We start from the raw sequence: 16772 nt of genomic DNA on the forward strand, positions 1-16772 counted from the left end.
GATCGCAAAGAGTCGGAAACGACTGAGCGACTTCCCTTCACTTCTTCATGAAAGCTAAGTGACTTTTCTCCATTTGGACTAGTTTCTAATCTTTGAAGAGATTAACATCTAGATTTTCATATGTGACCAGGGAACTGAATCTATTTTCTCCTGGGAGTTGCTAGACATGAACACCAATTGTCAGGATTCAGCTTTTGAAAATAGTTTTAAATGGCTGCGCTGATTCTATCATGATCTCTTCTCAACTCCTGGAAGCATTCAATCTTCTTCAATTCTTCAACATACAAACAAAGTCACTGAAGGTGTTTTTGTATAAACAAACATTTGTTTTCATTTGGCTAGAATGGTTCAAAGACTGTCCATTCTCAACAATCAGAGGACATAAAGAACACATAAACATTTGTATGTGTTCCCTAATTTATTAAGGCTTTGTGAGTTATAAATGTTCAAGGAAAAGTCCAGAAGCTACAGTAGAACAACCCTGGGATCAGAGGCCAATTTTCCTGAAACTATGAAACTTCAGCTTCTAGGGCCCTTACTTAGAGGCCAGGAGCTTCTTGCCTTGGCTCATAGATGTTCACTGTTTTCTTATTTAATGTCTTCTCAAAATGTACCCTTATTTATTTATTTTCCTTTGGTTTAAAATTTTAAACAGGATCTCAGAGAGAGTCCTGTAAGATTAAGAGGGTCCTGTAAGGCTGGCTGAGTGTGGTAATCCCATGGTTTCTTCTGGGATCCATTTTACTAAGGGAGTGTCAAACTTCTGGCAGCTAATTTCCATGTCATCCAAAGTGCTTGAAGTGCTGGGCAACTGCCAGAGCATTGCTGAGAAGTTCTGCCACTTTAGGACACCTACAGCTTGTAAACCTGCCCATCAAGCACTTAAAAGCATGTGATTTTTTAAAAGTAACTTAAAAAATAGAGAATACTGACAACCTATAGGATATCCACACATTTATAGGACTATGAGGTATTCCTCTCTCCAAGACCCACTTTTTAATTGCCTTGGTTTTTCAGAAAATATAGAAAGAAAATATAATAGCCTTTTGAGATGTTTGTCTTCCTTTGTGGCTCAGTTGGCAAAGAATCCACCTGCAATGTGGGAGACCTGGATCCAATCCCTGGGTTGGGAAGATCCCCTGGAGAAAGCAAAGGCTACCCACTCCAGTACTCTGGCCTGGAGAATTCCATGGACTGTACAGTCCATGGGGTCTCAAAGAGTCTGACAAGACTGAGCGACTTTCACTTTGAGAAGTTACATTTTAGCCTGATGAACACCAGGGGGCAGCATGACACCTTCAAAAAAACAAAACAAAACAATGCTGGACAACCCAGGTGAGATCTGCGAAGGATTTAAAGCATTCTCATCTCCCTTCTGGTTCTATGGGATCTGGAAAGTGACACACCAGTTTTCCTTAAGTGGAAGATTAAGAAGAGACTACTCTTTCCTTCCAAGTGGAAAGATATCCTCTTCTTATTGATAAAATGCGACATTTGTTGTTTGTTGTTTATTCGCTAGTTAGTATCCAATTCTTTGTGACCCATGGACTGCAGCACACCAGGCTTCCCTGTCCTTCAATATTTCCCAGAGTTTGCTCAAACTAACGTCCAATGAATCAGGGATGCCATCCAACCATCTCATCCTCTGTTGCCCCTTTCTATTCCTACCCTCAATCTTTCCCAGCATCAGAATCTTTTATATATATAAATACCTTTAAAATAGGCATTAAAATCATCTATTGATATAAGCCCACTCACTTCCTTAATTAAAAAGCTATTTCAATTTTCGAATATTTACCTTATTATCCTTGTCTACATATATGAACGAGGGGTATCTCAAGGTAAGGAGCAGCGGCTGCCCTTTGCTGGAGCAGCCCTGAAGAGATACCCCACGTCCAAGGTAAGAGAAACCCAAGTAAGATGGTAGGTGTTGCGAGAGGGCATCAGAGGGCAGACACACTAAAACCATAATCACAGAAAACTAACCAATCTGATCACAGGACCACAGCCTTGCCTAACTCAATGAAACTAAGACATGCCATGTGGGGCCACCCAAGATGGTCGGGTCATGGTGCAGAGGTCTGACAGAATGTGGTCCACTGGAGAAGGGAATGGCAAACCACTTCAGTATTCCTGCCTTGAGAACCCCATGAACAGTATGAAAATGAAAAATGATAGGATACTGAAAGAGGAACTCCCCAGGTCGGTAGGTGCCCAATATGCTACTGGAGATCAGTGGAGAAATAACTCCAGAAAGAATGAAGAAAGGGAGCCAAAGCAAAAACTATACCCAGTTGTGGATGGGACTGGTGCTAGAAGCAAGGTTCGATGCTGTAAAGAGCAATATTGCATAGGAACCTGGAATGTTAGGTCCATGAATCAAGGCAAATTGGAAGTGGTCAAACAGGAGATGGCAAGAGTGAATGTCGACATTCTAGGAATCAGCTAACTAAAAAAGACTGGAATGGGTGAATTTAACTCAGATGACCATTATATCTACTACTGTGGGCAGGAATCCCTTAGAAGAAATGGAGTAGCCATCATAGTCAACAAAAGAGTCCGAAATGCAGTAGTTGGATGCAATCTCAAAAACGACAGAATGATCTCTGTTCATTTCCAAGGCAAACCATTCAATATCATGGTAATCCAAGCCTATGCCCCAACCAGTAACACTGAAGAAGCCGAAGTTGAATGATTCTGTGAAGACCTACAAGACCTTTTAGAACTAACACCCAAAAAAGATGTCCTTTTCATTATAGGGGACTGGAATGCAAAAGTAGGAAGTCAAGAAACACCTGGAGTAACAGGCAAGTTTTGCCTTGGAGTACGGAATAAAACAGGGCAAAGGCTAACAGAGTTTTGCCAAGAGAACGCACTGGTCATAGCAACACCCTCTTCCAACAACACAAGAGAAGACTCTACACATGGACATCACCAGATGTTCAACACCAAAATCAGATTGATTATATTCTTTGCAGCCAAAGATGGAGAAGCTCTATACAGTCAGCAAAAACAAGACCAGGAGCTGACTGTGGCTCAGATCATGAACTCCTTATTGCCAAATTCAGACTTAAACTAAAGAGAGTAGGGATAACCACTAGACCATTCAGGTATGACCTAAATCAAATCCCTTATGAATATACAGTGGAAGTGAGAAATAGATTTAAGGGACAAGATCTGATAGACAAAGAGTCTGATGAACGATGGACAGAGGTTCATGACACTGTACAGGACACAGGGATCAAGAACATCCCCATGGACAAGAAATGCAAAAAGGCAAAATGGTTGCCTGAGGAGGCCTTACAAATAGCTGTGAAATGAAGAGAAGCAAAATGCAAAGGAGAAAAGGAAAGATATACCCATTTGAATGCAGAGTTCCAAAGAATAGCCAGGAGAGATAAGAAAGCCTTCCTCAGCAATCAATGCAAAGAAATAGAGGAAAACAATAGAATGGGAAAGACTAGAGATCTCTTCAAGAAAATGAGAGATACCAAGGGAACATTTCATGCAAAAATGGGCTCAGTAAAGGACAGAAATGGTATGGACCTAACAGAAGCAGAAGATATTAAGAAGAGGTGGCAAGAATACACAGAAGAACTGTACAAAAAACATCTTCATGACCCAGATAATCACAAATGGTGTGATCACTCACCTAGAGCCAGACTCCTGGAAAGTGAAGTCAAGTGGGCCTTAGAAAGCATCACTATGAAACAAAGCTCGTGGGAGGTGATGGAATCATTGAGACTATTTCAAATCCTGAAAGATGATGCTGTGAAAGTGCTGCACTCAATATGCCAGCAAATTTGGAAAACTCAGCAGTGACACAGGACTGGAAAGTCAGTTTTCATTCCAATCCCTAAGAAAGGCAATGCCAAAGAATGCTCAAACTACTGCACAATTGCACTCATCTCACACGCTAGTAAAGTAATGATCAAAATTCTCCAAGCCAGGCTTCAGCAATACGTGAACCGAGAACTTCCAGACGTTCAAGCTGGCTTTAGAAAAGGTAGCGGAACCAGAGATCAAATTACCAATATCTGCTGGATCATCGAAAAAGCAAGAGAATTCCGGAAAAACATCTATTTCTGCTTTATTGACTATGCCAAAGCCTTCGACTGTGTGGATCATAATAAACTGTGGAAAATTCTGAAGGAGATGGGAATACCAGACCATCTGAACTGCCTCTTGAGAAACCTGAACGCAGGTCAGGAAGCAGCAGTTAGAACTGGACATGGAACAACAGGCTGCTTCCAAATAGGAAAAGGAGTACATCAAGGCTGCATATTGTCACTCTGCTTATTTAACTTATATGCAGAGTACATCACGAGAAACGCTGGGCTGGAAGAAGCACAAGCTGGAATTAAGATTGCTGGGAGAAATATCAATAACCTCAGATATAGAGATGACACCACCCTTATGGCAGAAAATGAAGAGGAACTAAAAAGCCTCTTGATGAAAGTGAAAGAGCAGAGTGAAAAAGTTGGCTTAAAGTTCAACATTCAGAAAACTAAGATCATGGCATCTGGTCCCATCACCTCATGGGAAATAGATGGGGAGACGGTGGAAACAGTACCAGACTTTATTTTTGGGGGCTCGAAAATCACTGCAGATGGTGATTGCAGCCATGAAATTAAAAGACGCTTACTCCTTGGAAGGAAAGTTATGACCAACCTAGACAGCATATTAAAAAGCAGAGACATTACTTTGCTAACAAAGGTCCATCTGGTCAAGGCTATGGTTTTTCCAGTGGTCATGGATGGATGTGAGAGTTGGACTCTAAAGAAAGCTGAGCACTGAAAAATTGATGCTTTTGAACTGTGGTGTTGGAGAAGACTCTTGAGAGTTCCTTGGACTGCAAGGAGACCCAACCAGTCCATCCTAAAGGAGATCAGTCCTGGGTATTCATTGGAAGGACTGATGCTGAAGCTGAAACTCCAATACTTTGGCCACCTCATGCGAAGAGTTGACTCATTGGAAAAGACCCTGATGCTGGGAGGGATTGGGGGCAGGAGGAGGAGGGGACAACAGAGGATGAGATGGCTGGATGGCATCACCGACTCGATGGGCATGAGTTTGAGTAAACTCCGGGAGTTTGTGATGGACAGGGAGGCCTGGCGTGCTGTGATTCATGGGGTCGCAAAGAGTCGGACACCACTGAACTGGACTGGACAGATATGAAAACAGTTTTACTTAGTCAAAAGCATATTATATTTCATTCCTTTTTTCTTTATATTTAGGGGTCAAAAATGAAAGGCCAGTCACATCACTTTAGACTACTATTCTAAATTGCTATACTATTTCTTTTGAACGGTAGCGCCTTGCTATTATTACTCTCTGAATCATAGAAAAGTATTTGCATCACACACTTACTCCTCTTTGCACTGATACGATGTTCATAGATTAAAGTAGTCTAATATTAGCCCTCAGAACACCATCTCTAAATGTTATTTTACTGTAGGAGAGAATTAAATCAAAATGCAGAGGCATTCGTCCCTCGGTCAAAGGGAATTATTTTCACTCTCTTATTCCAGGTCTATCACAATTCCTACTCACGAGTCTCCTTTACGGCTGCGGTGGAAACCCTGAACACCAACTACATTGACGTCTTTACTTCTGAAACTAAGCAATACCCTCATAATGCTTTAAAACTGGTTGCCGTGAGGGAGCATTCTCTGTGTGTTCCCATATGTTGAATTATAAATAGGGTATAGAAATTTACTTCAAAAGAGATGATAAATACCTTTTTCAATTTCTTGGCCAGGTCAATTCCAATTTATCTTCTCTTGTCTCAGGGATGGCATAATCATCTGCCTCTACCCTTTCTTTGTACACCTCATCAGTTTTGCAGTGTGGGTGCGTCTCTCCCACACTCACAGTTACTTGGGGACTCACAGCCTGAGCAGTTCTGGCCATCTCTGGATGTCCTTATAGATAAGAGCAGACGAGAACACTCTGAGAGTTGGGATGCTTAGAGGAGGTTTGAGGGAGTCCTGGTTTTCAATTGGTTTTCAAGGATGGATGGGATTTAGACTGCTAGGGAGGAAGAGGAAAAGATCTTGGAAAAAGGCATGGAAGTGAAGGTACCAGGCAGGATGCAGGAGGGTCCCAGAAAAGACGGCAGAGCATGAGGTTATGAAGACAGGAAGAGGATCCTGATGTTGACGGGGTCAGGTGGGGGAAAGACTGGGCAACACCTGCCCCTTGTGAGGGAGAAACCCCCCGTCAAGGCACAGTCTGTAGTTAACAGACCTTCAACTTTTCAAAGGCAGCCAGAAATCTGGATTCTTGTGTGAAAGTTACTACATAATTTTCAAAATACATTAATACCCAAAGTAAGTGGAATTTGAGGATGGGAAAAGAGGGCGCCATCAAAGAGAGCACAAGTCTAAGTATCTTAGGAAACAACAACTGATTTTATATGGCTCTTTTTGCATGCATTCTCCCGCCCAGTCCTACCACACATGGACTGTGGGGAAGGCTCCCCTAATATTATTATTATCATAGTGGTAGGTTTTGCCTGCCCAACATTAACTTCTCCTCTTGGTTCCAGCACCCATTTCTCCACAGGGACCCACCAATCCTCAACCAATGAGCTATGGATGAGGCAGATCCCACCCCTCCACTGTGGAGAGCAGCTTCTGTGCCAGAATGAACACCCGGAGGGCAGCGATTGGTTCATAGAAGTTCACGTGGCTCAAGCCAGGCAATGAGAGGCTACAGAAAGAGAAGCCCCCTCTTGCACCTGGAGGTTTTCAATTGCTAACCTTGAGCTATCCATGACCAGTTTGCCACAGCGCTGGGAGAGAATGAAGAGAGAAGCACTTACAGAAGACAGAGATGCCTGCTGACTGTGCCCCCTGGGTGTTTATGTTAGGTGATATAAAAAAAATCTCTATTGTTATGTACAAGTTAGTCTGAGTTGAATTTCTGTTACTTGCAACTACCAGTTTCTATGTATTAGATGAAACAGCCCCCTCTCCCAGTCTTGAAGGGTTGGCCTTGTGTAGGAGATAAACCTTCTCATTCAACCTTGCCCCAGCTCTTGGTTGTCTCCCAAGCTTCTGCTTATCCAAACAACCCATTTCATTTTTAATAACTCCCAGTAGGTAAGGGTGTGCCCACGCAGGAGACGTGGGTTCAATCCCTGGGTCGGGAAGATGCCCTGGAGGAGAAAATGGCAACCCACTCCCGTATTCTTGCCTGGAAAATCGTATGGACAGAGGAGCCTGGTGGGCTACAGTCCATGGGGTTGCAGAGAATTGGACACGCCTGAGCGACTGAGTACGCACACGTAGACCAGTGAGTGCCGCAAAGGGGAGGATCTCAGTCAGCACCTAGATTTGGGCTCACTGGAAGCCAGACCCTTAGGAAACAGCTTTCAAGAAAGTATAAATATACACAGTCTTGTGGGACCATAAGCACAAGCCCTGCTGGCCTCCAGAGCCAGGAAGAGATCAAGGGGTAACATTCCCTGGGTGGCAGTCACAATAACCAGGGCGTGCAGACTCAATTGCTTCAGCCATGTCCAACTCTTTTGGGACCCCGTAGACTGTAACCCACCAGGCTCCTCTGTCCATGGAATTCTCCAGGCAAGAATACGGGAGTGGGTTGCCATGCCTTCCTCCAGGGGATCTTTCGGACCCAGGGATCAAACCGGAGGTTCCTGAGTCTTCTGCACTGTGGGCAGATTCTTTATCCACTGAGCCACCAAGGAAGCCCAATATCCAGGGCACCAGATATAAAACCTGGGGCCCCAGACACTCACAAGAGTTCCTCTGCCTGAGACGCTGAAGCCCTGAAGTATGGCTGAGGGACAGCTTGAAGATGGTGCCCACCCCCTAATGTCTCAGGAAAGGTTTACAGTCAGCCCTTAGATGTGCACTTAATTAGAAACCTCCTGTTTCACATCAAGATTGAGCTCCTGGGTCTGCTCCCTCTCACTGTGCCCTGGGAGTGGTAACTGTTTATAAGAACACTTTCTCCATTGGTTGTGGTCCTATCCTACTCCTCTGCTGTAAACAGGAGCCTCTGTGCTGGGGCTGACCAGCTTTCAAATCAGCAAATGAGTTTCTTTGACCCGAGGCAGTCACAATAACCAGGGTGTGCATACTCAATTGCTTCAGCCATTTCCAACTCTTTTGGGACCCCATAGACTGTAACCCACCAGGCTCCTCTGTCCATGGAATTCTCCAGGCAAGAATTCTGGGCACTTTTTAAAAGGATGCTTCTGTGCCGAGCCCTGGAGTGGGTGAATCTGCACGCAGGCTGTTTAAGAGAGGTTCCTCCGTTCACCATAACCTCTAGTATCTCAGACTATGTCTGAGCATGAGCCAAACAGTCCTCAAAGCCAAATGCTTGGGGGACTCATCTCTCAGGGGCCAGTCATGAAAGGTGGGGTACTCAATGCAAAGTGTAACTCTTTGTCTCCTCAGAGAGAAGCTCAAGGTTTTGAGTGCACTCCCAAATAGGGGTCATCACTCCAGGGTTTTATGGAGAGACTGTGTCTCAACCTTTCCTATCCACTTTGCTGTTCTGCCCAATGTGAAGGGGTCTCTCCACCAGTTTTTAATTCCCCCCGGAGGGAATTGTTCTAGACGTAGCTGTAGATTCAGTGTGTCTGTGGGAGGAAATGGTTCAGGATCTTTCTGTGTTGATGTCTTGAACCAGAACCTCCCGGAAACTAAACATGTTTGCACACACTTAGTCACTCAGTCATGTCTGACTCTTTGCGACCCCTAGGGACCGTATCCCTCCAGGTTCCTCCGTCCATGGGATTCTCCAGGCAAGAATACTGGAGGGGGTTGCGATGCCCTTCTCCAGGGGATCTTCCCGACTCAGGGATTGATCTTGGATCTCCTGCATTGCAGGCATATTAGAGTGATGTAGATTCTTGCTCAGTTTTACTTCTTATTAGCTGTGGCCTTGGGAAAAGTACTGAACTTTCAGGCCTATAGTTTGCCGGTGTGCAAAATGGGAACAGCAATAACGTCTTCATAATTCTTGCAAGGAGTGAAAGATATGGTATTTATATTTAAGTCACTTAGCCCCAAACTTGACAAATAGAGGTTCTAGATAAATCACTATAATTACTTAAGAAAATCAGACACTTTCAAATATTTTTAAGTAATAGGTACAAATCATAAGGGCTTCCCTGGTGGCTTAGTGGTAAAGAAACTGACTGCCAATTTCAAGAGGCTCAAATTCTATCCCTGGGACAGGAAATTCCCTGGAGGAGGAAATGACAACCCGCTCCAGGATTCTTGCTGGGAGAATCCTATGGACCGAGGAGTCTGGTGGGCTATAGCATATGATATACTGGATTTCTGAGGATCTTTACAGGAAATATTTTATTAGCTCAATTTGATACAAAAATATGTTTAGAAAAGGTACAGTTGCATGAGGAAGACACACTAGAGCAGAGGTTTTTCTTAGATTTTCTCACTGAAAGCTCACTACGATCCTTTAAGGTATGGTTCATGTTCTCATTTTACAGAAAAATGCAATGAAGGCCCAAAGAGGTAAGCAACATTCCCAAGGTCACTCAGCAGACAAGGAGCAGGGCTGGGATTTGAACCTAGGGTGCTCTAGTTTCAAAGTCTGCTCTCTCAACCCCTCATCCCTCATAGCTTCTTTTAATGAATCTTTTGACAAAAATTGATAGGCAGTACTTTCAAACAAAGGCACTTCAGGTTTTATTGAGATACAAGTTTGACTTTATTTGGGGAATTGTCTTCCGTCTTAAGACTATGTCTGTCTGTCTGTCTCTCTCCCTTTTAGAGTCGAAATGTTATTTCATCACTAAATAAAATAAACTAATAAAAAGTAAGGAGAGGAATTGAACATATTTAATGGGAAGACTTTTAAAAGATGATTCATATTTGATAGATTTTTATGTTATTCCATCGCAAAATAAACATATCGTTAAAAACATAAAGAGACAGACCACACAGAGTTAATAAACAATTTTTAAATGATGGCCTGCATTCAGAAGACGCACTTTAGGTCTCACTGCAACATGCAAGCAGTGGCCCTGATGTGAAGGGCAGGGTTTGGAGGGGTTTGGAGGGTCCATTTCCTTCCTCTGCAGTCCGGCCTCCATGCTAAAACCTACACTTCTCTGCTGTGTGCACCCATTCCCAGACCCTCGGGCAGCCTTGGCCCGAGCTCAAACATCGTGCTCCGTGACAACCTAGAAGGCTGGGGTGGGGTGGGAAGTGGGAGGGAGGGTCAAGAGGGAGGGGACATATGTATACCTGTGGCTGATTCATGTTGATGTATGGCAGAAACCATCATAATATTGTAAAGCAAATATCCTTCAGTTAAAAACAAATTTTTTTTTTTAGAATGCTTTCTGCTTTAGGGCTGCATGAGAGCGTTTGTCATAGCGCTTTCACTATTACTTTTGCTTTCACTAAGTTTTCTGACTTAAGAGGCTTTCCTTTGCTTGATCTTCCTGCCTTTCACCTCCCCAAAGTGACTTCTTATTAATAGCTGTGCAACCCTGATTGCTTTTGCCCTTTTGATGCAGTTCTTTGATCCTCCAAGTCTAAAACACAAAATTACCTCTTAACGGTGGCATTCTTGAACCAGGGGATGTGCTCTTCCTGACATTTCCTCTAAATTCCACTCTCAACACACTTGTTCTTCCCCCCACAGGCCTCTCATTCCTTCCAGGTGGCACGGCCACCGACTTACTGGTTGTGGTGGTTTAGTCTCTAAGTTGTGTCTAATTCTTCGTGACCCTATGAACGGCAGCTTGCCAGGTTCCTCTGTCCATGGCACTTTCCAGGCAAGAATACTGGAGTGTGTTGCCATTTCCTTCTCCAGGGGATCGTCCCCACCCAGGGGTTGAACCTGGGTCTCCTGCATTGCTGGCAGATTCTTTACCAAGTGACTCACCAGGGAGGTGTTCTTATCAAACTGTCTCCTTTTAATGTTGTCCTGAGTGTGAGGGAATGACTGAGATCCTTTCCTGCTCCTTCTGATCCCTACGAGAGACTGGCCTGCCAAAGTACATCCCACCTCGGGGCTTGCAGGGGCTGGACTGTCCAGAAAACCTTCATTGGAACCTCCTTCTCTCTCCTCATCAGAAAGGGGACTGAAGAGTCTACAGGAAAGCAAATGTTATGATGTAGTAACCCCAGCTTCTCCTTCTCCCCATCCCCCATCTACCTGGGAAAGATAGGTTTCCAGCTGTTTCCCACCAAGAGAAGACAGAAGACCATAAGAGAAAGCCTGTGAAGTTTGACAGTAACACTGGGACATGGAATAAGACCCCACCTTTCATACCCAAGGCTCTGTAGGTCTAAAGGTCCCTTGAGAAGCAGGAATGGGGGTATGCCAAGATATTCCTTGTTGAGAATGCCAAGGTCAGCCTGGGGAAGACCACAAGCAAATGAAGAGACACAATGAGGGGTGCAACCCACACCACTGGTAAGGGCTCAGGGGAGACCCAGCGACCCTTCCCACAGTCCCAACTCTTTTAAGGAGGGACTGCCTAGGGTGTGGAAGCTCACCATCAACAGGAAACCTGGGGCAGCCTTGGGTTCAGCACTCAGAGGGTGGGAGAGGCGACACCAGGAGGGGAGGGGAGGAAGGAGGAGGGAGACAGGGAAAGAGAGAGAGGAGAGGGAAGGGAAGGGAGCCGGCTGCACAGCTGTAGGGAAGGTATAACGCGTGTAGAGGGGAGGTGTTCAAACTGTCATGAGAGTTAAGAATTTAATAACCAGATTAGACAAGGGTCACTGAACTGGAGTCAATTCTCCGATGGGACTCAAATTCCATTATTGGGTAAGATTAAGTTCTCTCTCCCTCATCCCCCTCCACTGAGTGGAAATGGGGTTCAGAGTTATTAGAAGAGATAAAACCATTCTGTTTGCACCTCACTGAGCTGAGACTCCTCCATCATACCAGCCACACATAAAATCCCAGAGTCTCGGAGCTACTGGGCTCTTAGGCACAGAGATTCTTTTTTTCTTTGCCTGCTCCTCTCCCTGGCACCTGCTCCTCTGTCTCTACAGACTGGAGAAGATGAAAACTGAAAAAGACCAGGGAGGTTTCTTAACTTCAGTTCAGCATACAAATTAATCACTTTAATTTTTCACACAACCAACCTTTCTTTCCAGTGTTTCTGCAGTTAAGAGGATGTTATCTTAATGAGAAAATTCCTAACAATAAAGCAACCTATGTTTGGAAACTAACATCTTGTGGAATGAGGCTGACACATGGCTTACATAAAACAATTTGGTAGCCTGATTCGTTATTCACTTAGTAAGTGTGACACACAGCTACTTAGCCAGGGGGCCCAACTGGTTGAGAAGCCATATCTGAACTTTACCTTGAGAGGCAGCCCTATGTGCTCACTCAGAGGCAGGCTTTTTACTGATAACCAAGGTTAATGTAGATTTATAGGGGTGTGTATTAATATTTGCTTTTATCCAGCAGGAATATTATATACCTGCATCATTTCTGTTTCAATTCCTAAATTCAGCAATGGCTTACTTTTTCAAAGTTGTACACCTCAATACCCCCCTCTTCAAGGTGACTTCTTTCCTAAAAGATTCCTCTTTAGGCTTTTTGCAAATGATCAGTGTTCCTGACCAAGCACAGACATGTTCAGATTCTCCAGATACATGCTTTTCAGAGTGTTAAGCTGTGTGTGTGAGAGAGAGACAGAGAGAATGAGAGAGAGAAGGAGGGAGGGAAGGTGAGGGAGAGGGGGAGAGAGAGAGAAAGACTATATACACTCACTGGTAATGCTCATAACTTATCCCCAAAGAAAAAATCTGAATGGGAAAGGATCACAGAGTACAAATATAAACGGTTTAAAATCGCTTCTAAAGTGACTATGTGGAGAAGGAAATGGCCATTCCAGTATCCTTGCCTAGAGAGTCCAATGGACAGAGCAGCCTGGCAGGCTACAGTCCACGGGGTCGCAAGAGTCGGACACGACTTAGTGACTAAACCAACCAGCCAACCAAAGTGACTTTGATGGGTCCTTTCCTAATAAAGTTTTAGAAGGTTGTTATTTTGTTCTAGAATACAGCCTGTCTCTCTTTGGATCTCATTAGTTTTATTTTTGTTAAAACTGAGGTGTATATAGCAGTATTTTTATACTTTAGTCATTTGAAGTGGGAGAAGGAGAATCTCATTAAGCCATATTAAGACAGAATAAGAAAGTAAAGGACAAGAAGTGAGAAAGAAAAGGAAAGGATCTTTTCTCAAAATAACTGGACAAGCGCTGGACTGGAAACAGAAGGAAGAGGGTGGAAAGAGCCTGCGTGTGTGTGTGTATGGCCTAAGGTGGAATAAACCAAGTTATGGAGAAGAAAGGCAGTGAAACATACTAGTGAGAGTTAAAGAATGTTCCTTTGCCTGAAAGGGAAAAATCAAGAAACAAAGTGATGACAACCAAAGAATTCTCTACATTATCCATCGATGGTGCTGTGGGCTCAAAACAGCTTTGTTGCTACTTACAACTGGGAGGAAATACTGTGTAATATATAAATATAAATGTGAATAAATGTCTGATTCTTATACCCATGAACTCCAGAATAGTTTAGAGATTAACAGAGTGAGAACTATAAAAACACAAAAATTTTAACGTAAACTTTAAAATAACTTACATTTTCACCTTTGATTCCAAGGGCTGTAGATTGACGTGACACTTTTGAATGTTATTCTCCACATCCATGGCCAGTTGGTGACTACAAACAGAAATAATGACTCAATATAGATGAATCCATAAAGCTGTCATTTACCTCAATAAAAGTGCCAATTTAAATTTAATTGACAAAGCAAGTACATACGCACTTTTGTTCATTTTATTAATACAGTCCTAAAAGTTCTTATTGATGAATAGTAGATAAATAACCATACCATAGAAAGAAAATGTGGTGTTGCCTTTTACCATTGCTTTTCTTTTTATTTCTACCACTTAGCTCAACATTCATATCTAAGGCATGTAAATCATTCACTTTACTCAAAGACAAAGGCAGAATATTAAACTGTTTCAGAGAAATAAAAGCCATGAGTAGAGTGTTACAAATCCCATGGTATTGTCCAACTAGCAAGTTGTAGAGAGAGTCTCATTCATTCCCAGTGGTGTCACTACCACTGAACCTGTTCTCCTTTCATTCTGTGAGCTTTTTCAGAGCTCCCACTGTGAACAAAGCATCAGTCTGCCCTGGATAAAGATGGAGGAACTGTGAATATATGCCATTGCTCCTATGAGCCTAAGACAATCACTGGGTGCTACAATGGTCAAGGAAGACTATAGCAGCTGTGCTGGGCCTTGAAGAATAGACAGGAAGTAGTAAGTTAACGTGTAAAGAATGAAAGTGAAGGAGGAGAGTGAAAAAGTTGGCTTAAAGCTCAACATTCAGAAAACTAAGATCATGGCATCTGGTCCCATCACTTCACGGCAAATAGATGGGGAAACAGAGGAAACAGTGTCAGACTTTATTTTTGGGGGCTCCAAAATCACTGCAGATTGTGATTGCAGCCTTGAAATTAAAAGACGTTTACTCCTTGGAAGGAAAGTTTTATGACCCACCTAGATAGCATATTAAAAAGCAGAGACATTACTTTGCCAACAAAGGTCCATCTGGTCAAGGCTATGGTTTTTCCAGTGGTCATGTATGGATGTGAGAGTTGGGCTGTGAAGAAAGCTGAGCACCGAAAAATTGATGCTTTTGAACTGTGGTGTTGGAGAAGACTCTTGAGAGTCCCTTGGACTGCAAGGAGATCCAACCAGTCCATCCTAAAGGAGATCAGTCCTGGGTGTTCATTGGAAGGGCTGATGCTGAAGCTGAAGCTCCAATACTTTGGCCACCTGATGTGAAGAGCTGACTCATTGGAAAAGACCCTAATGCTGGGAAGGATTGGGGGCAGGAGGAGAAGGGGACGACAGAGGGTGAGATGGCTGGATGGCATCACCAACTCAATGGACATAGGTTTGGGTAGACTCCGGGAGTTTGTGATGAACAGGGAGGCCTGGCATGCTGTGATTCAGGGGTCACAAAGAGTCAGACACTATTGAGCAACTGAACTGAACTGAAAGGTAATACCTATGAGAGAGATCCTAAAAGATGATGCTGTGAAAGTGTTGCACTCAATATGCCAGCAAATTTGGAAGACTAGCAGTCGCCACAGGACTGGAAAAGGTCAGTTTTCATTCCAATCCCAAAGAAAGGCAATGCCAAAGAATGCTCAAACTACCACACAATTGCACTCATTTCACATGCTAGCAAAGTAATGCTGAAAATTCTCCAAGCGAGGCTTCAACAGTACGTGAACGGAAAACATCCAAATGTTTAAACTGGATTTAGGAAAAGCAGAGGAACAAGAGATCAAATTGCCAACATTCACTGGGTCATAGAAAAGGCAAGAGAATTAAAAAAAAAAAAATCTACTTTTGCTTCATTGACCACACTAAATAAAGCCTTTACTGTGTGGAGCATAACAAACTGGAAAATTCTTCAAGAGATGGGAATACCAGACCACCTGATCTGCCTCCTGAGAAATCTGTATGCAGGTCAAGGAGCAGCAGTTAGAAGTGGACATGGAACTATGGACTATTTCCAAATCAGGAAAGGAGCACATCAAGGCTGTATATTGTCAACCTGCCTGTTTAACTTATATGCAGAATACATCATGCAAAATGTCAGGCTGGATAAAACACACACTGGAATCAAGATTGGAGAGAAACACCAATAACCTCAGATACACAGATGATACCACCCTTACAGCAGAAAGTGAAGGGGAATGGAAGAACCTCTCAATGAAAGTGAAAGAGAATGAAAAAGCTGGCCTAAAACTCAACATTCAAAAAACTAAGATCATGGCATCTGGTCCCATCCCTTCATGGCAGATAGATGGGGAAACAATGGAAACAGTGACAGACATTATTTTCTTGGGTTCCAAAATCACTGCAGATGGTGGCTGCAGCCATGAAATTAAAAGATGCTAGCTCCTTGGAATAAAAGCTATGACAAACCTAGACAGCATATTAAAAATCAGAGACATTACTTTGCTGATGAAGTTTGTATAGTCAAAGCTATGGTTTTTTCCAGTAGTCATGTATGGATGTGAGAGTTAGACCATAAAGAAAGCTGAGTGCCAAAGAATTGATGCTTTTGAACTATGGTGTTGGAGAAGACTCTTGAGAGTCCCTTGGACGGCAAAGAAATCCAGCCAGTCAATCTTAAAGTAAATCAATCCTGAATATTCACTGGAAGGACTGATGCTAAAGTTGAAGCTCCAAAACTTTGGCCACCTAATGTGAAGAACTGACTTATTAGAAAAGACACTGATGCTGGGAAAGATTGAAGGCAGGAGGAGAAGGGGATGACAGAGAATGAGATGGTTGGGTGGTATCACTGACTCAATGGACATGCGTTTGAGCAAGCACTGGGAATTGGTGAAGAACAGGGAATCCTGGCATGCTGCAGTCGATGGGGTCACAACTCAGACACGACTGAGCAACTGAACTGAACTGATAAGGAAGATATTAAAATAAAGGAGTAAAATCCAAAGAAAACAAAAACATTAATTTAAATAGACACTGCTGCACACACCCCAATGTTCATGACAGCACCGTTTACAATAGCCAAGATAGAGAAGCAACCTAAGTTTCCACCAATAGATGAATGGATAAAGATGTGGTATATGCATACAATGAAATACTGTTCTGTTATAAAAAGAATGACATTTTGTCCTTTGCAACAACATGATGGACGTGGAGGGTATTAGGCTTAGTGAATAAGTCAGAC

At 43.2% G+C, this 16772-nt stretch overlaps 1 protein-coding gene across 1 annotated transcript in view; it reads right to left on the bottom strand.

Moving 5' to 3' along the window:
* Nucleotides 1-16772, bottom strand: part of IQCJ (IQ motif containing J) — a 203752-nt gene that overhangs the window by 11671 nt on the left and 175309 nt on the right. Inside the window, exon 3 of the mRNA XM_043473394.1 lies at nucleotides 13626-13706. Within this exon, the coding sequence (XP_043329329.1) occupies nucleotides 13626-13706 (81 nt within the window). The remainder of the gene's footprint in view (nucleotides 1-13625; nucleotides 13707-16772) is intronic.

This window comes from Cervus canadensis, chromosome 7 (assembly GCF_019320065.1).
Source record: "Cervus canadensis isolate Bull #8, Minnesota chromosome 7, ASM1932006v1, whole genome shotgun sequence".
NCBI lineage: Eukaryota > Metazoa > Chordata > Mammalia > Artiodactyla > Cervidae > Cervus > Cervus canadensis.